Source organism: Corvus cornix, chromosome 5 (assembly GCF_000738735.6).
Source record: "Corvus cornix cornix isolate S_Up_H32 chromosome 5, ASM73873v5, whole genome shotgun sequence".
Lineage (NCBI taxonomy): Eukaryota > Metazoa > Chordata > Aves > Passeriformes > Corvidae > Corvus > Corvus cornix.
The window spans coordinates 49,134,387-49,157,005 of NC_046335.1; the positions used below are offsets into that span (position 1 = coordinate 49,134,387).

Sequence of the window (22,619 nt, forward strand, 5' to 3'; positions counted from 1 at the left end):
TTAGGGTTTCTATGTCGAGGTTTCTGTGAGAAGCAGTGTGGAATAGAGGAATTTTTGTCAGATGGATCTCAGATAACAGATCCAGGAAATGAGCTGGTAACCAATGCAAGGGAATAGTCCTCAGTCAGCTGGTGTTCTTGCACAATTTTCTTGTTTGTCAGACTTAGAAAAATATTTGAACAGACACACACAGAGAGCATTTTGTTTGGCCACTCTGCTGGTCAGCATTGCTCCTGGGAGCCCTGTTTATCAGGAAGTATTCCTGCAGCTGGGAGCGCACTGCTGAAGTAACTGTGACACCCCTACAAGCCAAGCACCATATCTGAAGCCTTGATAAGCCAAGAAAGATTGCTGAGGAAACTTAATCCATATTGCTCCTTTGTTACAGGATTTCTGCCTGGCAGGGACGAGTTGGCAGCTGGGAATGCAGGAGGGATGGGGGCAGGTGTCAGGGTGCACTTGGAGCTACTGGCCATTGCCCCAAAAAGGCTTTTTCCCTTCAAAACCCCACAGTTCTCACAGTCACTGAAAAATGAGGAGCTGCTATTGGAAAAAAGAAAAAAGTAGGAGTTTTTGCTCCTTTATTGACGTCCCTATGCCGAGGTCGGGGGTGATAATCACAGACTCATCTTTAAAGATTACCTAGTTCTGACCCCCCTGCTGTGGGCAGGGAGGGACACCTTTCACTAGACCAGGTTGCTCACAGCCCCATCCAACCCGGCCTTGACCACTCCAGGGATGGGGCATCCACAACTTCTCTCGGCAAGCTGTTCCAGTGCCTCACCACCCTCCCAGTAAAGAATTTCTCCGTGGCACTGCTCTCAATCAGTTTGACGCCGTCACCCCCGTCCCATCACTCCATGCCCTCACAAACAGCCTCTCTCCAAGGCGTTTTAGGGGCGAACCCGAGGTGGGTGGAGGGATAATCCCCGGCATCGGCGCCAGCTGTGAGCGGGGGGCGGCGAGAAGGGCCGGGCCGGGCCGGGCAGGGCGGGGGCTGCCCCGGTGGTCTCATAAGGCCGACCCCGCCGCAGCTCCAGGCCCTGCCGTTCCGCGGGGCTCCGAGAGGCATCTTGCCCGTTCCCTCCCCCTTCCCAGCCCCGTTTCCCGTGGAGAGGCTCCGCCACAAGGGAAGTGACGCCGGTGCCAGGCGAGGTTATATAAAGGGTAGGCGGCAGCGGGCGGAAGCGAGCGGGGCCGAGCGGGCGGCGGGCGGGGGACCGCGGGCGGTGCGAGCGGGGAGGCTGCCGCAGCCCCCCGTATTCCGGCCCGGCCATGGATTTCCGCAACATTCTCGTGATGGCCTCGGAGCAGCAGGGGCTGAACGCGGTGCCGGTGAGCTCGGGGGCGGCTGGGGCTGCCGGGGGCGCGGAGCCGGGGCGCGGTGGCGGTCGGGCCCGGGGAGGGCCCCGCGGCCGTGGGAGCCCTGCCCGCCTCTGCCTCGGCCCCCGCCCGGGCAGCGGCCTCGGCCGGGCCTTTCGCCTCGCCAGCCGGGGCTGCTCGCTTCTGGGGGCTGGAGAAGCGTCTGTGTGTGGGGAGGGGGCGAGCGGGGCCCCTTCCGTCAACAAGTGCCGGCACCCCCGGGCTGGGAGCGGGCAGCCGCGGCTTGCGCCTCCCGGTCTGGAAGTGCCGAGATCCCGGGAGCAGAGCGGTGGTGCGGGGGAAGGCAGTGGCTAAAAGTCGGCTAAGTCCTTTTGTTTGCTCTGAAAACACAAGTCTGCCACGTCTCAAGTGCGGGTCGGAGACAAAGTGACAAGTTTTGGGCGAATGGTCTGCGTTGTCTGAGGTGTCTGTGTGCACCGCGAAGGAATATCGTGTACCGGCGCTGCGGCGAGGACTGGTGGAAGGCATTTGCAATATTGTTCTGAAGTCTGTATCTCAGCAGTTTGTGGTTTAGTTCAAGCTATCAGTAACATGTGGATCCCATATGAAATAACCCACTGACTTGCCTGGATGAAGTCTGGCAGTAGGAAGGGCACGTGGCCTTTTCGTACATTAATATCCTGGGTTTGATTCCTTTGGGAGGACCCAAATTAAAAGTCATGCGTGCTTATTTGGATAAAAAATATTTTCTCTTTGGTAGCCAGCAGCTAGGGAGACGCTTCTTCTGTTTGTTCTTCAGTAGAGTGCTAGAGGTCTACTCCTACGATTACTTTGCTTAAACCCAGTGTAAATGAGGGGTAGTTGTTTCTTTAACAAAAACTGGGAAAACCAGAAGAAAACTACTTTCAATTGTACAGTGTCTTCATTTTGGTGGTGTAAGACCTAGTGAGTTTGTCAGTGTCTCTGTATCTATCATTAGTAAAACTTTGGTAATATTCACTAATAGCGTGACCAGTTGATAACATGTACCAACTATATGGGAGATGTGAAATTAATCAGATTCCATTGTGGGTTTAAAATATTATAAAATATACTTTTTAATATTTAGGCATATTTAATTCGTTTCTGACTCTACATAGGAATCTGGTTTGTAACGTAAATAATACAACAACAAATGTAGAAATACTTTAGGATATTTAAATGCCCATTTTGTCAGTCTTCACTATATCAGCTGTTCCATTAAGTTGTCACTGGGCTATTGTAATTCTTATTTTAGATGTTTAAAGCTTCTCTTTACAGTCTCAGTTTTCCCATGCAGCTTTACTGTGTGTGCCACTACTTTTTTTTTTTTTTTTTTGCAAGTAGTTTCAAATCATGATGATGCCATGTTCTCCATTGCAGATGTGGTGGTGGGGGGAGGGGATCCTACTTGTTGTGCAATGGATGAGGGTTTAGCTCCTCTTTTTTAGAAAAGGCAGCATTAGGATTTGCTAATTCCTGATTAACTCATGGAGTGAGAGTGCAGTTGAATCCATAGCTGAAACAGTTTGGTTTAGCACATTAGTGGTGCAGCTTTTAACTCTGAAGTTGGCCCCAGTCTCTGAGCAAAAGCAGAGCTGCACTTGGCACTTTTGAGGTTATTTGCAGCTGCTGGACTTTAAAAGAGAGCCCATGGAGATTTTACAATCACTGGACATCTAAACAACTCCACTACGTTAAAGCTAATACAGTAAATGTGTTTATTTAAGAAAAATAGAATTAATTTTAAATAGTTTTATTAAAAACACCATATAGACTAATTACACAATTTACTGGTATGTAAAATTACCAGGTTTTCAGAAATGTTAATTCTTGCATTAATGAGCATATCCCCTGAATTTCTCTCTGAGAAGTTTATTTTAAACTTTACAGTGCATTAAACTAAATACTCCATGCCCTTTGTAATGAAAAATAGTGGCATGAACAAGTAGTGTATATTCAAAGTGTATATGAATATACATACACACTATACAGGTAGTGTTTAGTTCAAAGTGGAAACTATATAAAAGCTTTAATAAATAAAGTGGTGTTGTATTGTAAAAGAGGGGCCTGGATAAAGCAGATATTACATCATGTCCCTGTCAAAATGAATCTGCTTGTTCATCTCCCTATGGAAATCCAGATTCAAAAGGAACGTTGCTGAAATCAGCCTTTTGGTGCCCTGTTAGTTGCATCAGGTTTTGTTTCTAAATAAAACAGTACATATATGAACTACTGTCTAAGCTACTAATGATGTGCTGCTAATCATGTTCGTAGCAGTTGCTGAGTAGAGCCCCAGGTTTTATCATCTAATATTCCATAGGGGTTTCACTGTTGTATCTTGTTACCTCTGCTCATATTAGCAGTTCATTAGATTTTCAGTGTGGTCTTGCTTTGACTAGACATGATAATAGTTATGCGATTTAATGTTGACTTTAGAAAGGTTTCAATTCATTCTGTCACTCTTTTTGGTAAAGTTGGTATACTCTGTTATGCCATGTGTTTCACATGACATGGTGAAGCACTTTCAGATATTTTTATTGTAGCTATTCTTTAAAATACGAAATTTTATTGCAGCTTAAAAAAAAAAAACCTTGAGGACAGTTGGAACCAAGTCATTCTTTCATTTCACCATAATTTCTAATAAATTATTAATGACAATATAGACATCTCATATTGCTCCCAGTTCATTTCAGCTGAGGGTGAAACTTCGATGTACAGAATTTACAGAAATCTGAGACAATTTAACCACAAAGAGGTGATGCAAAACTGAAAGAGCTTGTCATCCACGTCAGCACTTGCTGCGGTCTCACTTTAAGTTAGACTAATATGAGGCAGCCTTCAGTGAAGCTGACAGATCCAAATAGCCACGAGGAATTAAGTATTTGTGAAGTGAAACACTAACAGAATCCCAAGAGTTTGTTCAGAGGGCCTTGGGTTACAGAGCCTGCCCATCGAATTCTAATCTGCAAATTATCGAGCGTTTGCCCACGGGCAAGAGAAGCCCTGCATGTGAAATAATGGGAATGGCTGTGAAGTGCAGATTGCTGCTGTAGGACCAGACTCCCATTGATTGATGTGTGTGCATTTATTGTGTGCTTAAAACGTGCCTCTGAACAGGGCCTAAAATGCTTTGGATTGCGTCAGCCTCCCCAGGAGGAACTGCAAGATACACAATACGAAATGTTGGCAGGGACGAGGAGGACTTCTACTCTCAACTTGACTGACCTGATAGTAAAGTTCCAGACTGTCGAGGTTTAAATGCTGACTAGTAGAATTTTCAGCTTTTCTTATTCCTGGTCTCTTTTTTGCAAAAGCAGATGAAAATGGGGACCACAATATCACTACAAAAAGGAAAGCATGAAGTATCTGTTCAGGTTTTTTTCCTGTATGAAGCAACATTTAATAGAAGGAATCTTTGCTTTTTTTACAGCCAATGGTTCTGCTGGAGTGTTGTGGCAGCAGTTGCAAAATTGGAAGAAAATAATTTTTGCTTTTTTTAGGAATAAAATGTATGAACCTGTTGAATTGGTTTTGGGAAAGGAGAATGGTATGAGCTGATAGGCTTTACCAATAAGAGTATTTTAACTTTCTCTTGGTAGGGATTGTTAGAACCTGAAGGGAGGCAAATTTAAACATACTTTTTACTATTTACTTTGTCACAACCAGATATTGAAAGCAGCAGTTGAGAAGTCATCCTGTGTGTATTCTAAGACAGTCTCTCTGCAGAGTCAGGTGCTGGGAACTCGGTGGTGAATCTGTAGCAGGAGCTTTGGAAATACCAGCTCAGAATGAACAGCAGAGGCCCCTGGGCAGTGAACACAAATGGCCACTTCAAATGTGGAAAGCTGCCTTCTGAGGAACTGGCATTGTGAGAGGAGTGACACAAACAAGGGTGTATGTGGTGGATGAACCATTCCTGATGTTCCCAGAAAGTTACACACTGAAGAATATTTAGGGGGAAACAGGGACTTCCCATTGGAAGTTACATGTCTTGGCAAATGATAAGGAAGAACAGGGAAAGTGTTGTAACATCATACAGGGGTTGCTACTTGCTAGTGAAAAACAGTAAATAAAAGAATCTGCAGCCTGTGAGAGCCTCTGCAAGTTGCCTGTAGTGGATAACACAGGTGGAATTGTCTTTGCATTGCATGTGCAAGCCCATTGCAGTAACTGAGCTGCCCAGGTGCTCTCCTTGAGAATCAGGCTCGGCAGAATTGATCTCTTGCATTGCCACTTGTGTAAATACTGACCATTGTTAAAGGCAATACTACTACTGTTACTTCTCTTTGGGGCTGGTATTTGGTCTAGGCACTTTTTGAGTGCCAAAATGTTTACAATTATTTTATAAATTCTGTTTTACAGTCCAAGATCTGGTACTTGAGTGCTGACATCAAAGCAGCTACAACTCTATCAGGATCAAGTGCCGCATTTTGTAGGAAGTCAGTGACTTCAGAGCAAATAGTCACTGTTTACAACTTGAATAGTGAAGTGTTCTGGGAACAGCTTGACCTGCTCTTTCCTAAAGGCTAAACATTTCTATTCCTCTTTTGATTTAACCAACTGTGCAATAGTTATTAAAATCCAGACTAGTGCAGCTGGTACAGTGACATGTGCTGGCTTATTTTGCCTGGTTTATGTGCAATCTGATGCATATTCATTTGCACTGTATGTAAAACACTTTATTAGTATTTGTGGAAAGTGTATGGTTCAGTGCTTTTAAAAAGACTACACTTCAGCAGGTTAATTTATGCTATTGCTGAATGAAGGTGAACAAAATTAGCAACAGTACAGAAAATGGGTATTCATTTATGAATTGTTTTGCTGTGTTTTCAGCTGTTAGTCAATATTAAGAAATGCTACTGATGGGAAAACTTAACTTATTTTGTGTGATTTGTCATGTTAGGGCCAGTCAGAAAAGAGCTTGTCTGTCAAGCTGCTTTACAAACCTGCTACTGGATGGGACACTGTTGGTAACAGTGCAGCAAAACAAAGCCTGAAAACTGCTTCCCCATCACTTTAATTCTTTATTAGGTTTCCTAACAGAATAGATCAATCTACATTTGTCCCTGCTGTTAAGCAGTTTTCAAAGGTGCTCCTTAGGCACAAAATCATTTAGGTTGGAAAAGATGCTTGAGTCCTACACAGTTTTTAAAACAGAATTTTCAGAACTGAGGATACAGTTGAAATTGAATAATTAAATGAAGCTTTGCCAAATTAGGTTACCAATGTCAAAACATAATGTGTTTAATTTTGTAGGATAATTTACACAGACATCATTATACTAAGATGAGTATACTACAAAGTACTGCAAATAATTTCTAATGTACTAATTAGCTTCAACCTGTTTGACAAGATTTTGACTGATAATGTGTGGATTGCTTTGCTTCTCTGTCTGTTCCAGTTAAAATGGAATAAGCCAGATTTCTTTGGGACACAGAGCCATGGGCCACATTTGAGCAAAAGCTGAGAGACAATGCTGCACCACAGTTCAGGTGTCCTGAGCAGTCAAGTCTTGGAATGCTTTTGGTGCAAACAACAAAATCGGTTCTCAGATTGTGGTGAACTTCTTGCAGAGAGGTGAAGCTCAGTAAATGAGCTTGGCTGTAGTAGGTCTTTAATGTGATGAGGTGTCATGGCAGGTTTTAATATGCAATGTATGTGGGTAGTGTGTCTTTGTAATTCTGCTTTGGTCATTTCAGAAACTGCTCAAGAAGTCTACAGGGCAGCTGCAATACCAGCCACTTTCTTGGAGCCAGTTTTGGGTGCAGTTTAGAAATGAGCCTCCAAACCTTGCTTCTTAGTGCATGTATATTCAAGCTAATTTATGGGTTTGCATGTTAGTAATTAAAGTAATCCAAGCATCTATTCATGTGTTGCTGATCAATTAATCAGAAATGAGAATGAAGGATTCCATTGTGTGATATGGACATTTATAGGGTATATGCTGCCAGCCTGCCTGATTATTGCTTCTAAAACATTTGGATGTAGGTCTCCTTACCAGATATTTTATTTAATTATTTTAGTTAAGTTTCATAAGGCTTTATGAGGGTAGGAAGATATTTATAGAAATGCTGACTTGTGTGGCTCTTCAGTGATACTTTTTTTGTTTGGGTCTGTTTTTCACATCTCTTTCATTTGGTGAGAATCTTAATGTCTCATGTGGGAGATCTTGGTTTAGATTTTAATCTGTTGGCTTACTTCTGAAATAAAACAAACAAAACCCCCACCCTCTCAAACCTCAGGTTTGGGTTTCTTTTGTTCCTAAATATATTCTGCTTTCCATCTGCTTCTGGGTTTAACTGCCTTCTATTGTATTTATCTTTGCAATTGTCTCTTTCTCATTGCTTTGTTTTTTCTTCTGTATTCTGTTTGTGGGAAGAAGTTCAAAAAAGTTTCTCTTTTTCCTCATTTCAGGCACAATCTGGTACATTTGTGAAAGGCAGTGTCTGAACATGTGTAGCACATTAGTGCAAGTGGTTGTTACAGAACCCAGTAAGAGGCAATTGGGCACTTAACATTGATTTAAGTAATGTTTATTGGATACGAGAGAAGCAAAAAGGGGGTAGTGTAGATAACTTTACATCTGTTCAGTTGCTGGAACCCCAGGCTGAACAGCGCTGGACAGACCTCAGGCCATGCAAACCCTGTCTGTGTTGCAGATGAGCAGTACTGTAGTCTTTAGAGCTTTTGCAGTATGTCCTGGGCAGTTAATAGCTCAATTTATCATTTCCTCTGCCAAGGAAAAGGATGTTAACACAAAAACATGCAGCTTTACCTCAGGATATAATGAGATACAGAATCACAGAATAGGAGCCATTAAAGGTGATCTAGTCCAACTCCCCTGCAATGAGCAGGGACAGTCTTAAACAGATCAGGTCACCCAGAGCCCTGTCCAACCTGGCCTTGAATGTTTCCAGGGATGGGGAATCTACACCCTCTCGGCAATCTGTGCCAATGTTTCACCATGCTCATCAAACGATTCCTGGTCAGAATCTACCCTCTTTTAGTTTAAAGCCAATATCCCCTGTCCTATTGCTACTGCCTCTGCTGAAAAGTGTCCCCATCTTTCTTACAAGCTCCCTTTCAGTACTGAAAGGCTGCAACAAGATCTCCCTGGAGTTCTCCTGGCAAATTATACCATGTGCAAGTGCTGTAAGTGCCAGGTGCCGTTGGGGGCTGTGTATTCTGTCACAGTTAGTGCTGAGGTCACACTGATCTCAGGTGGTAAGTGGAGTGCAGGCCTGCACCGCTTCAGGTCAACTCGTGTGTGGATCACTAACTCCTTGATGTACAACAGTATTGTGTTTAAGATCACTGCCAGCAGGAACTTAAATCAGTATTGTTGGTTATATGTCAACCTATTAATTATGCTGGTGAAGTCAATTCCAACTTTTGGAGTAATTAAATTTTTTGAGTTGATTTATTTATTTTTGCTGAATTAGGTAACCTGAAACTGAAATGAGTATCCACAAGCAAGCTGAAAATGGAGCTGTAAACCTGCAGTCTGGAATTCAATTGACTGGCAGCTTGGGCTGTAGTTTGCTTTTAGGTCCTCTTGGTCAAAGACTAGGGCTAAACTGAAGTACTTTTATTCCATTACTAATGCAGCCATTGCATTCCTTAATAGTCTAATGCATTTCACTCATTTTGTTTCCCTACCTGGCTTCTGGTTTCCTATTCATTCCCTCCAAAAGCTGAGTGAGCCCCTGTTGTGGATGAGTAGAATGTACCTCACTCAAAAGACAGGCAGCAATGTATTTTGAGATAAAATAATGATTTGACAATTCACTGGAATTTAACAAAGTTTAACAGTGGTTTGATGAGGTTTAATAAGTTTAATGCAAGGTTCATCTTATCAATTAATGGAAGAAACATACAAAAAAGAAGGTTGAGTTCAAATTCATTCATTAATGAGTTCGTTTAGAGTGATTCTCAGATACTGGCAATGCAAAAAGTACAGTCCTGTTGAGTCACAAGGTTCTGAGTGGATTCCTTGCTTTCTAAACTCCATTTGGAGCTAGGAGTGGCTGGATCCATTCTTAGTCTCAGGCTTGGTCAGTAGTATACGTCTAATGGAATTATCCATACTGTTTGTAATAATTTGAAGTGGATGGATTAGTAAGATTTCATAATACTGATGCAACAGCCTCTGTCACCTACTGAGCATCTGTCATGAGTAAGGAGTCTTTCCACCTTGGGTAAGGAAGGATCCCTTACCTTCAGGTAAGGGCCGAGCACCAAGTTTCTAACCCTGAGAGGTATCCCTGCTCTAGGTGGTCACCTGGCATCCAGTTAAGCTGCAGCTCAGGCAGAGCTCAAATCAGGCCCATCCTGATGGCAGTATTTGTAGGGTGAAGTAGTTGGCTGCTGGCCAATGGTATAGACAAGAGATGTCCTTGCTGATATCTTCTTCTGGACTTTGGTTATCTTGCTCTTTTGATGGTTATAAAACAACCTTTCAAAATATTTTTCAAGACACCTGTACTCCCTTGGACCAGACACTTTCTAGCTTGCAAGTTTATCCCGAGGACTTGGGGCTGGTTGCTCCTTAGTCAGCCTGAAAGTACAGCTGTGAGTCAAATGTATCCAGCATGACCCTCAGCTTCAGTGGCAATTCATTGTTTACTCTGTATCATCTCTGGGCTTAAGCCAAGTACAGGACTGTTATGCAACTCCTCAGTTTTAAACTCTTAATTTCTTAACTCTTCTGACATATTTTTGTTCTTTGCAGAAAAGGTACAGTTTAGCTGTTGGTCCTCCCAAAAAAGTTCCCAAAGTCAAGGGTGTAGAGTCTGCAGCAGTGCAAGCCTTTCTCAGACGGCAAGAAGAAGAAAAGAGGAAAAAAGGTAAAAGTACAAAATATCTCCTATGGGAGACTTTCATGGATTCTTTGGTATTTGTCACCTTATTCAAAGTTCTTGGAAATCTAGCTGCACATCTGTTTCTGGAATTTATGCATAGAACTGATTCTGAGGGAAAGCCAGAACTAAGGACCAGGGATGTTTACTTGCTTTCCTAAGGAGTTAAACATTAATCAGCTACATTAGCATTTATGGTTAGAGATTCAGAAGCAGTTTGGGTGAAGAGCAAAAAACTATCTGAACTTTAGTCAGCTTAACTTTGAAAAGCTTCATCTGTGTGAAAAATGGAAAGAGTTGCTGTTGTTTTGTCTTAGTCTAGTGTATCGGTACAGTCTGAATTTTAAAGAGTCGGCGCCACAATTTTTCCACTTCTGTATTGCCTTTAAATAGTCTATGGAATAAACTAGTACTGCATTGCTTCTGATGTTAATGTTGTGTTAAAGGTAACCAAATCCAATGGACTGGATGGCCCAGGTTATTCCTCCTCTCCTGGGCCAGTCATGAGTCTGTTCCTTATCCCTACTGCCAGGTCCAGCCAGAAGCAAGACTAGGCATGAATTCCGCATGGGCATGCTGGCACACTCTGTGCTGTCACAGCGTTTGATGATAGAATAACACAAGGCGTGGTACCTTTACAGGCACCCAAAATATGAGTAGCCCAATCCATTTTCTAGGAATTTTTACTTTTTCTGAATCTTTCTGGTATTTGGCCCCCACTCCTTCATCTGTCCAGTATTTGGTATTTAGATGTCTCATTCACCAGGTAGTTCAGTCTGACTCTTGTCAGCAGATCACAGGCACGTGGTAGAGAGCATTACTTATGCAGAAAACAGCTAAGCCAGAACAGTAAGGATGTAGGACAGACCGTGGAGATAAACCCCTGTGCCCTATCAAACGTGTAATGACCAGCTGCTTGCTTATCTGTGTTCAGCTGCTTCTCTCTCCCCTATATCCCTCTACACACACACAGAGACTATTTTCTGATTCTTATCTCCCAATACTTATTCCCTCCCCTTCTTCAACCTCCCTTCAACATTTGATAGTAAGTTCTGTACAGTCTCAAGGTTCTCTTGCTCAGTCTCAGAACTCTGTCTGCTACCCAGAGATCCCATAAATTCTGTACCTTCTTATACAGTGATTGTCCATATTTTTCATAGCATCCTGGAAAGCTGCTTCCCTCAAAAAGCCTTAGTGGGTTTTGTTATAGCAGCATTTGACTTAATTGCTTGCCTTTGTTGGAGCAGCTGATACAGGTGGGTTAGCCTGCCCTGTTGGCAGACCTGTAGTCACTTTCTGGACTATTTTGGATAGCTGTTAGCCAGTTATCTTTAAAGTTACTGTCCTAAGTGGTTTTTTAGTTTGGAAAATATTGAAATAAAAAGTAGTGCTTTTGCATAACTTTCTCCTGATTTTCTTGCAGCGCTGGAAGAAAGAAGGAAGAAAGAGCAGCTCTTGGCAAGGCGCATTGAACTGAAACATGACAGAAAGGCAAGAGCCATGGCCTCACGAACAAAGGATAATTTTTATGGTTATAATGGCATTCCTGTTGAAGAGAAGCCTAAAAAGAGGAGGACTTGTGAGAATGTTGCTCAAGCCCCAGAGGCTGAGTATGCAACAGAAGATGAAGCTGAGCAACTTGAATACAGTCAGACAGAATCTGAGCATGAGCAAGAAGAATATGAAGAGAAACCATCCAAAGCTGCAGTGAAACCAAAGGCACCTCCCAAAAGTGCACCGGCACCTCTGAACTTTGCAGAGCTATTGAGGCTTGCTGAAAAGAAACAATATGAACCAGTGGAAATAAAACCAGTGAAAAAGGTGGAAGAGAGGCCCAGAACTGCAGAAGAATTGAGAGAGAGGGAGTTCTTGGGACGCAAAAACAAAAAAGTAGAAATGCATAAGAAAAGTGAGAAGGAGATTAAGCCTGCAGGGATATCCAGTTCTTCAAAAAAACTGTCTTCTCAAAAAGCATCTGTAAATGCAAAACTTAATAAAAGTTCAGTAGATAAACATTCCACATCTAAAAGCAGTCTGTCACTTTCTATGGGTGGTATTGATAAGAAATCCAAAGCACCAGCATTGACTGAAAAACACCCACGGTCATCATCTTCTTCCAGACTTGATCAAATGGAAAGAAACTCACAAAATGGTTCCTTAAAAAGCTCTACTGGTAGCAGTCATAGTAAATTACCTGTCAATGGTATTAAAAAGTCTGGCTCAAGCTCTCACGTGCCACCCTCAAAACCCATGGCCAATGGGGCTCAGAGGCTGCCATCTGCTAAAGAATCCAGCCTGAAAAAGTCTGCCCATGCAAAACCAGGAAAACCTGCAGCCCTTCAACATGGAATCAACTCCAATGCAAAGCGATCAGGCAGCAGCTTAGGAAAAGGAGGACCTGGACATCCCGGGGGTGGTTCAAGTGCAGGACCGGGGCGATCAAGCAGCAGTTCTGGCGTGGGACCTGGGAGGCCAGGAAGTGGTTTAAGCTCAGGACCTGCGCGACTGGGCAGCAGCTCAGTCCCAGGACCTGGGAGGCCAGGCAGCAGCTCAAGCACAGGACCTGGGCGACCGGGGGGTGGCTCAGGAGTGGGACCAGGAAGGCCGACAGGCAGCTCAAGCACAGGACCTGGGCGACCGGGCAGCAGCTCAGGCGTGGGACTGAAGCGACCGGGCAGCAGCTTGGGCACTGGATCAGGAAGGCCGGGCAGCAGCACAAACATAGGACCAGGGCGACCAGGCAGCAGCTTGGGAACAGGACCAGGAAGGCCAGGAGTCAGTCCAAGCACAGGAGCCAAGCGACCAGGCAGCAGCTTGGGCACTGGACCAGGGAGGCCGGGCATCAGCACAAGCACAGGACCTGCGCGACCAGGCAGTGGCCCGGGCACAGCTGTAAAACCCAAGTGTACTGTTGTGTCAGAAACCATTTCTTCTAAAAACCTTGTCACAAGACCTAGCAATGGACAGATGAATGGAATGAGACCTTTTCCAGGGCATAGACCTGTGCTTCATCCTCAAGGTATGCATTTCTAGAACAACCAATTTTTTCACTGTTGTGGTTTAACTCCAGCTGGCAACTAAGAACCATGCAGCTGCACACTTGCCCTGTCCTCCTGTAGGGAGAAGAATTGGAAAAAAAGTGAAACTCAGATAAGAACAGTCTAATAATTGATACAAAATTAAATATAGCAACTTCTTATTTATTTTTACCTATGTTCATAATTCTTGAAATACAGGTGGTGTGAAGTATCACATGAAAGGAAACTAAGCAGCCTGTGATGGATATTGGTATATGAATGCTGTTAGAAGGAGCAGAATTGAAGGATTTGCTTCCAGCGTTGCTTGATAGTTGGTCTGTAAAACTTTGTAGCGTCTTAAATAACAGATGCTTGAAGGGCTACATGAAAAATCAGTCACAAGTTTTACATTTCAGTGTTTTTGCAAATTTATTTTATCAGTGACAAGCAGTTCTAAAAATTTATTTCTGATCAGGAGCAAGCAGTGTGGAGTGTAATGAATAAGTGACTAGAAAACCCTGAACAAAGAACAGGTATCTGTCGAGTTGTTTCCTCAGGATGCCATTGCTAATACTGATGTGTAATCTCCTCTAGCATAACTCAGAGGAAGTATTTCCTCTTGCTGAATTTCTGAGAAATGCTGGTTAACTTGAGCCAGAAGCTTTCCACCTTGAAGCCCAGAAAATGGCTGTGCCTAAGGTATAGCAAGGAGAAGTACTGTTAAATTAATGTAGTGTTCATGTTATTAACGATTGTCTTCTCTCCCATCATTTAGGTCTTGGAAGACCACCTATTAGTTACAAGAGACAAATAGATGATGATGATGATGATGAATATGACTCTGAAATGGATGACTTCATTGAAGATGAAGGGGAACCTCAAGAAGAAATATCAAAACATATTCGGGAAATATTTGGCTATGACCGGAAAAGGTAAGAAAAGTGACAAGTTTAAGATACTGCAGAACAAGCAGTAGAACAAGTAATTATTCTTCCTAAGAAGGGATATGAATTCATTAGCTGGTTTTTTTTAAGTGTTAAAAACTGATATTTAATTTTCAGGTACAAAGATGAAAGTGATTATGCCTTACGTTATATGGAGAGCAGCTGGAGAGAGCAACAGAAAGAAGAAGCTAGGAGGTATGCATGGATTTAAACGTGGATACAAATTGGGAAGTTTGTTTGTTGCTGAAGTCATAGGGCTAAGCTAGCAAATATCCAATCTGCTTTTTATAGCAGAGGTATATAAGCCTTACAATTTTTTATAAGAAAGCTTAAGTAAAGATGGAACTCGTACAGTCAGTGGTGGGTACACTAAATAAGTCATGTATGTTCTTATCTATCACAAACCTGGCTTGTTAAGAACCAATAAAAACCAAAGCTAATTAATTTCGAAAAATCTTTTTAAAAATACAAATTTCAGTTGAAATTCCAAATCCTTTAACTTGTCCCAAACATTACAATATTCTGCTAGTTTGAGGTCTGGAAATTTTGTTTTTCTCTATACACGTGTGTGTGTCTGTATTTCTGTAGAAGTATAAAAAGTATGCTGACAAGATTTTGTAGTCACTGATTTAAAATATGAAGATGATATTTTCATATTGGTTTTGGCCTTTGGGCCTGGGCAATTCTTGTGTCATAAACTGATTTTCTTTTTGTTTTTTAATGAGTGGTGGGACAAGTTTTGTGAAAGCTGTGTAAGGGTTTTTTATAGAAAGTTAAAATACTGGAATGCATGGAGTTACCAAATTCTTTTGTTCAACTGAAATTCCTATATGGTTATTTAGAAGGTGCCTTGAGCATTAGAAACTTGCATCTTTGAAGTTATAATCAGTGTCCTTATTCCTCCTGGCTCCTGCGGAATAGCTGCAGCCCATGGAAAGATATAGTCTGTTAAGTGGAGTTAGGGGAAATAACTGGAATTTTAAAGTGATACTGCTTTTAACCAAACTCTGTTGACATCTTAGAGTGAGCTTTTGCAGAGTTGAATTCCTGACTCACTTTAACTACACATGCACCATAAAGGAAGTGGAGATAAGAAACTTGAGTTAAATTCAGTTTTACCTTTTCAATGGATGTGTTTCAGTAGCTGCATTTTGGGAGAAAAAAAGACCTTATGTATTAAATTTAGTAAATATTTTTACACAATCTTTATTTTTGAACAGAAGTCTTGAATATTTTCTCTTGAAATATTTGATTCTAGTCTTATGATAAAAAAATCTTGATTTCTTAAAGCTATATTCATTCTATAACTAAAGAACATCTGATATGAAATTATTCTTCAAATCAGCTGTAGTACTTTTAGCATTGCTTTTTGTAGAAGTAAAACCTCAAGTGTCCTGAGTAGCAGTGTAAAGGATTTAATCTTGTTTGGCAGCTTGAGACTTGGTGTTCAGGAAGACTTGGAAGAATTGAGACGGGAAGAAGAAGAATTGAAACGCAAGAGACAGTCAAAGAAGCTGAGGACACGTTAACTGACTTACGATGTTGACTTTGTTCATGTTTCTGCTCCCCTCTGCCTTCATACATCTCTTATTCTACTTCAGTTTCCATTTGCTTGTTAGAGGGCAAAAGAATATTTAAAGGGATTAAAGTACTGAAAAGCAAGGCTTTAGTTTGACCTAAATAAGATATTTATTTTTAATACTTGCCAGGGTTGTTTTTTTATGAAGAAATTAATGCACTAATGCATATTAAATGGAATAAAATTAATAGATGTTTCCATTGATTAAACCAGTTCAAGATGCCAGCAGAAATATTGACTAGCTATGCACTGACTTGGAACTGTGTGGGCCATGTACCAGTAAACCAATTTTGCATTCACTTGAAAGCATTCTTGTTCCCTGATATTTCTTGAGACTTGGAAAGAGTGCTCTGTATCCTGCCCTGTCTCTCAACATGAGCCTCAAAGTGTTAAAATGTCATCTTCTGTACAGCAGCAGCTTGGGTGTAAATTCATCCACAGCCCACAGGTGTTTAAGGCAATAAAGTGCTGCAGATCTTTTGAGGACCCATAAAATAACTTGAACCTCTTTATTACTAAACAGAAAAGTGCATGTCATTTGCAAACTGTGCAGTTATGGATATGGCCAAAAGATTATGTTGGCTTTTGCTGTGTCTGGAATTCCAGTGCCAGTCTAATTCAGTATGAGAAACACACACCCTGAAACCAGGAATTTCTAGTGTTTGTATGTAACCGGTGCTTTTGGGCTCAAGCATATATTTGGGAATTCTTTTCCTGCCCTGTAAATCTTCAGATTTGTTTAACAGCTTCTGCTGCTTTTACAAATTGTGTTTTTTCTTGCATTAAACATCTGATGTGTTCAATTATTTAAAATGTGAAGCAGTCATTTATCTACTTAGTTTTACTGTTCAGAAGGAACATTAGAATTAAGTTTTGTTAGAATGTATTTGCAGCTTTTTCGTGTTATCATGTTAACTAGTTAATATTTGTGATTGATTTCAGCATGCTGAAAACCTAAAATAATATGTATAGCAGGAGAGTTAGTTCAGTTACTTTCCTTAATGCCCGTATTTGCACATTATTTCTAACTATGCACTTAAAGACTGTTTGTTTCAGTAACTGAATTTGTTTACAATCAGCACAGGGTTCATGTAAGTCTACAGGAGTTGCACTGAGACCTGAAGCTCAAATCTGGTGTTGCACCTACTTGGATTTCCCCAAGTTGCCCTTCAAAGCTCACCAGTGTCATTACTCAGCTTTGCCTCAAGCTCCAGGACTCCATTGGTAGCATCTGCCTTCAGCTGCTTCAGGCCATTATGTTTTAATGCTAGAAATACTTTTAAAAGTACAAAAAGGGCTTTGGGTGTTGGTTGGGGGGGAAAGGAAAAATTACCTTTTGGAAAAACAACAAAGGAATCTTTCCTATTGGGGCTATTTTTAACAGTGCTGTTTCTAGGAAGCAGTTCAGATAGCAACCTGTAAGGAACAGTCTTGGAAGCTGCTCAAGTTTAAACATCTGATTTTTAATGTAAGAAAAAACAGATTTGCCTTTTTAAGATGTTTTCTGTCAATGGTGTAGCATTTCACTGCCTCAGCAAAACACTGATGTAAGTTATGACATAGTTTATATAAACTATCTCAGTATTAGCTAACATGGAGCCCAGGTGAAGATGCCATTGTTGCTCCTCTGTAGTTTTAACTTTCTCTATTAACTAACAAAAACTGCTTCTCAGTGTGTGCACTTGAGACCATGCAAGATAGTGTAACCTCACTGTCTAAAAGTGTGTTGTATTCTCTGCTGCATTGGGGCCATCTAAAATTTCCTGTTGGAGATTTCCTGGTTTCTAGAATTACCCATTCAGGACAGTGAACTTTGGGACCATGATCAAGTTCTGGGTTTGTACTTTTTAATTCTTTTTAGCTGGAGAAAGACTCAAGGTCCATCAACCCAGACAGCTATATCATCTGTGAACAACTTCCTGCCTGACTGGGGAGAAAAAAGTATCTTATGAAGCAAAAGAAATATATGAATTTCAAATTGGTTCAGTTGGGAAAGAAATCTGCATTTCAGACAAATACAGGTTAAGTAAAACCTGATTATTTCACCACTTTCTGATTATTCAACCATGCAAGATCAGTTAAACTTCTTAATCTGTAAAGCACTTTGTCATTTAGATGGTGACTGGAATGTACTCTGCTAGCCTCCCTAAGACACTGTATAACTCTTTTCACACAGTTGATCGTTGCTTAAATTGTCTGTTTCATATGAAAAATTATTCAAGGACACATTTGTAATTTTACAGTCAAGAAGTACTTTCTCATAATTGGCATGGGATGCTGATGGGTTTCCTATTTTGTACAAATGTTTGGCTTTTAATGTGCTTGCATATTTGTTGCATATTTGTATGTCAGCTAGGAAGCAACTAAACTAATTTTTTAATTCCTGACCTTGTATCCAAAAACCTGTTTACTGTTTGCCAGATTAATAGTATTCATCTAATGACAGTATTTCAATACTTGTCCAAAGTGCATCTGAATTTGAGGTGAAGAAAAACTGGAAGAATGCTTACATTGGTTTATCAGGATTGGCTGTTCAGCTAATGATTTAATTGTATTTAAAGAAATTCTGGTTTGGTCTTTAGATTTTTAATTCACTGTTTGACAATGTGCCTTTTTTACTAAATTGTGTCAAAAAATAATGAATGTAGGAGTATAAAAAGGTTGGTTTCTCTGCTATCTCAGATTCTATATCCTTAAACTTGAGAGTGTGAAATGATGTACTTTTCATAAAACCCTTCCAGGTCTGGCTTTGATTGCACAATTAAGGTAGCTACTTCTTTACTGCTAATGCTAAATCAAATGAAGGGCACTTTCTATTGATGACTACTTTTTGAAAATGTCTTGTATTTACACTTCAGCTGTATTTCACTTTACAGCAATGTCTTTTGGAGGCCAGGGTTTTGCATATCACAGGAAGCCTTAGTGTGCAACTCTGTGCTGTGCTTTAAAATAAAAATCTTTCAAGAAGTATATGAGATCTCTATGGAAATCTGGATTTATTTTTGTGTAAAGCCCAAAATATTGTCCAGGAAAACTAATTTTCTATTTTTTTTTTGCATTTTGTAACATAATCTAGTAGCTGATGCATATTTCTAGATAGAGCATATTTCTGGAGACCAAAACATGTCAGAAAGAAAATAAATATATGGAGAGACTGGTGTTTAAATTGTGATGAATGTACTTCTATTTATTTTGGTGAGTGGGTGTGATGCAATATTAAAGTATTAGTGTGTAAATAAGGGTGCTTCTAGTTTTAGCTGATGGGTTTTTTTCTTTGGGGATATCATGTGTGCACAGTGTCTTTTTACACAATGTGACAAATCAGGTTAAAACCTCATACATAGCTTAACTGCTCTCTGGTGCTGTCAAGAAGTGTATACTTTAGCACACACCAAATGCATATAAGTTTTTCAGAGTATGTATACAATAAATTAACAGGCATTAAACATTTTACTGCTATTTCTCATTGGTTTACTTCATGGAAGATTTATCAGAATTACTTTCTGCTGTTTCCTCTGGGCTCTCACATGGTAGTGTCAGCCTGAATATTCTCCAAGAATGGTTCTCATGCAGTCAGCAAGAAGGTATGAAAAGTTTAATGGAGTCACTTAAGCCTTCAGAAAAGATCTGAAAGTTCCTGGTGTCTCCTGCAGTTTAGGCTGTGACATAGTGTGTATTCGGAGGAACGTGTATTTAGAAAGATACCCAAGTGTGCCCATTGCCTTTAATCTTTTGCATTTGAAGTGTTCATCCTGCAGTTTCATAAGGAGCACCCTTCTTGGGCTCCCTTATTCCCATATAAGGAGTCTGAACTACCTTGATGGCTGTCTCCTGTGGAAGGGTTTTCTGCTTTGATGGTGGAAGTAAGTGACTGTTTTGATCAGCTGGTGCTGTGACCCACTTCCAAATGGATGACTGGATACACATCAGCGAGCCCACCTGCCTTTACAAGGAACAGCAATGCTTGCATACTCTTGTGCTTAAAAAAATACTCTTTTAAAATATTCCAAATCTGCCTTTAATGTGTCCTTATGAGTACCTTGTTTTGAAGGCATGAAATCTTACCTTCTTTGGAGCTACCTTCTATGGAATTCCCTTGAGATTTTTAATGTATGTTAATAACTGTGATCAGTCAATCTCAGCCACTGTTTCAAGGCAAAGATACTCTGTTCAGGTGGAGGGTGGTTCTGCATTGAGTCATTAACCCAGCCCCTAAAGCTACTTCTGGAAGCAAAATTATTTTATTCAGACTGGGGTGAAAAAAAGAAATTACAGGTTTCCCTTGTTTGAGGACAGCTTTTAGTTGTAGTTTATTTGAAGTAACATTTCAGTTCCACAAGACAGAATTGCAATTTATTTATCCCACAGATTGCCTTTCTTACCCCTGGAAATGCATATGAAAACATTTATTTTTCCATGAGCCAGGGAATCTAAACAGCCTTTGATACACTATGCTTACCCTACTCTGTGGCATGAAATTAAGGACAGAGGCCATTCCTGAAGTCACCAGTTTAGTCCTGACTTTTCTGTCCACAACTGGTACTTCTGTTTTTCCACATCACCTGGTGTTTAATTTGCTTTAAGGGTTCCTCTGTTTGGTTCTTCATGGGAGTCAGTCTTGGGTTTTGCCTACATCCTTCTCCCTCCACTGGCAAATTCAGTAATTTTTTTGTATCCTGGATGTAACTCTCAACATTCCTTGCTTGAGAACAGGCAGTGTCTGATGCCATCTCTCATGCTGTGTGTCTGAAAGTTAATGGCAGTCAACAATTTAAAGAATCAAGAGCTTCAGTGGATTTTTTTGGTTGAAGATGTTGGTTTGATTCTGATTTGAAAAACACTTGAATGTAGAGTTCCAGGTTTTGTAGTGCATGGCAGTAACTGAACACATACCCTGTGCACACACTGAAGCCAAAAGGCTGTTTGAGTACCTTACATGCCCTTCATGCATTAAACCTCTTCTCTGGATTTCCTCAGGAGGTGAGAAGCTTCCTTGAATGATGCAACTAAGGATACATGATGTTTGTCGTGGGTCTGTCCTCACCTCCCTATCATGATGATAACTCTCCCTGCCACCTGCTTCCAGCTCTTGTGTTGTATGAATGCCTTGTGCTCCTTCAACATGTCCAGTATGTCAAGATTTTCCCAAACAAAGACACGGGTATGGTAGAGCAGAGCAGCTCTGGATTGACCTGCTGCTCTGCAATTGATGAACAATACTGCGTGTGGTTATTTTGAACAGGAAGGGGCACTGGTGTGACTCAATCCACTTGCTCTGGTTTTTGACTCCAACAGAATGTGCAGGAAGGGTTTCTGAGACCTCTACAGTGCTGTCAAATGTGACTGTAGATGATGCGTAGACAGGCACCCGCTCATGCAAGGTGAATGTTCAGAGTTCAGGCAGAGGGATGTGCTGCTCTTACCAGCCTCTTCCCCAGCCAAAAGGAGTGAGCCAGCAAACCCTTTATGAGCTTGGCTTCTGATGCCAGCTGTGTATAAAGGGAATGTGGCAATGGCAGTGCATGATGTGGCCTAGGGCTATGGGGACCCCCTGTTTGCAAGCAGTGTCAGATGCTGAAACTGGCAAGAAAATATAACTATTTTGTGGAAAGTCTCTTCACTGTCTTTACAGTTGGCAAGGAGGGCTGATGTACTCATAGCTGCTGGTTTAAATCCAGCCTTGGTTGGTTGGGGCTTTGAAAGTGATTGTTATGACATGAAATAGTCCCAGTGTAGATCACGCACATGGGTGACTTGCTGCTTGTTCAGAACAAGGGGAACACTGAGATAAATAATGCTTCTAGTCATGATATTTCCAGAGCTGAAGGTGGCTTGGGTTTTGTTAGGAAGCATGCTCCTGCCACTTGTGTTGTGGTTGGTCTACATTTATTTCCCAGTCTTTGGTATCTGGGATGATCAGTTGAGTATATTTTAGAAGTGCAAATTTTTCCCATAGCATTTAGTATTTAAAAGTTGAACTTGTAATTTCCATTCCATTACTCTTAAGTTAATTTAGGCAACTCATAGTATTGCATGATTTTCTCTACTGGAGAAAATCCTTTAAAATGCTTCCTGGATTGTAGTTTGATGTTACTGAGAGCCCTTTCTCTTGGCTTTGCTCTAAGCTAGCATCCCTATAGAGAGAGGATGTTCACAGGCAAGCAGAATAATGAGACTAGTATTTAAAGTATGAAAGTTTAAGGCTGTAGAAATGCTGCCATTTTCCTCTTGTGTAGAGCTGAATAAAATTCCAAAGCTGTATGCTGTAAGACAAGATCAATGTCACCCCAAGACTGTCATTTTGCTTTGCCCTCTCCCTTAGCACCTGAGAAATTGCAGTCTGTTTTCTCTTTCATTAACCACCTTAACTTTTCTACCAAGTCTCAAAGGAAACATCTTGGTCAGGAAGAAGATCTGTCCTGCTGGCAAAATGCTGGTTTTTAATACATAGGGTGAGCTTTCATGCAGTGAGGAGTTGCAATAACGTAAGAGCTGGATGTATTGCTTGATAAATCCTAGTTTGAGAGAATTTCTATGGCTAGTTTGGTAAGAATCTATGCAAAATTCTATGGCTTCATTTGGAAGAGTGTTGCCAGTGATGGGGGCAGAGGAACTACTAGACAGTATATGGGGTAGCAAGGCTGTGTGTTAGCCTGCTAGCAAGATATTTCATTCCCTAGAGATTAGTTGGTCAGAATCTGTTGATGATTGCAAATGATGTTTGGAAAAGATTTTGAGTCAGAGGGCACAGACCCAGCCTGGAATTTAAATAAGTCTGAACAGTGAGTACTAAGAAATTTGAGTCTGTAGTTTGGGTGCAAGCTTAGTCAAGGGTGACTTCCAAGCCTTAAATAGAAACACTACTACCAGCAGCAGT

The 22,619-nt window shown here is 41.2% G+C and overlaps 1 protein-coding gene across 1 annotated transcript; it reads left to right on the forward strand.

The window, feature by feature from the left end:
• Positions 1 to 1,186: 1,186 nt before the first annotated feature.
• Positions 1,187 to 19,193, forward strand: SPTY2D1 (SPT2 chromatin protein domain containing 1). Its single transcript, XM_039552598.1, has 6 exons — positions 1,187 to 1,335; positions 10,076 to 10,190; positions 11,626 to 13,221; positions 13,995 to 14,151; positions 14,281 to 14,358; positions 15,596 to 19,193. The coding sequence occupies exons 1-6, from the start codon at positions 1,276 to 1,278 to the stop codon at positions 15,690 to 15,692; spliced, it is 2,103 nt and encodes a 700-aa protein (XP_039408532.1). The 5' UTR covers positions 1,187 to 1,275; the 3' UTR covers positions 15,693 to 19,193.
• Positions 19,194 to 22,619: the final 3,426 nt, after the last annotated feature.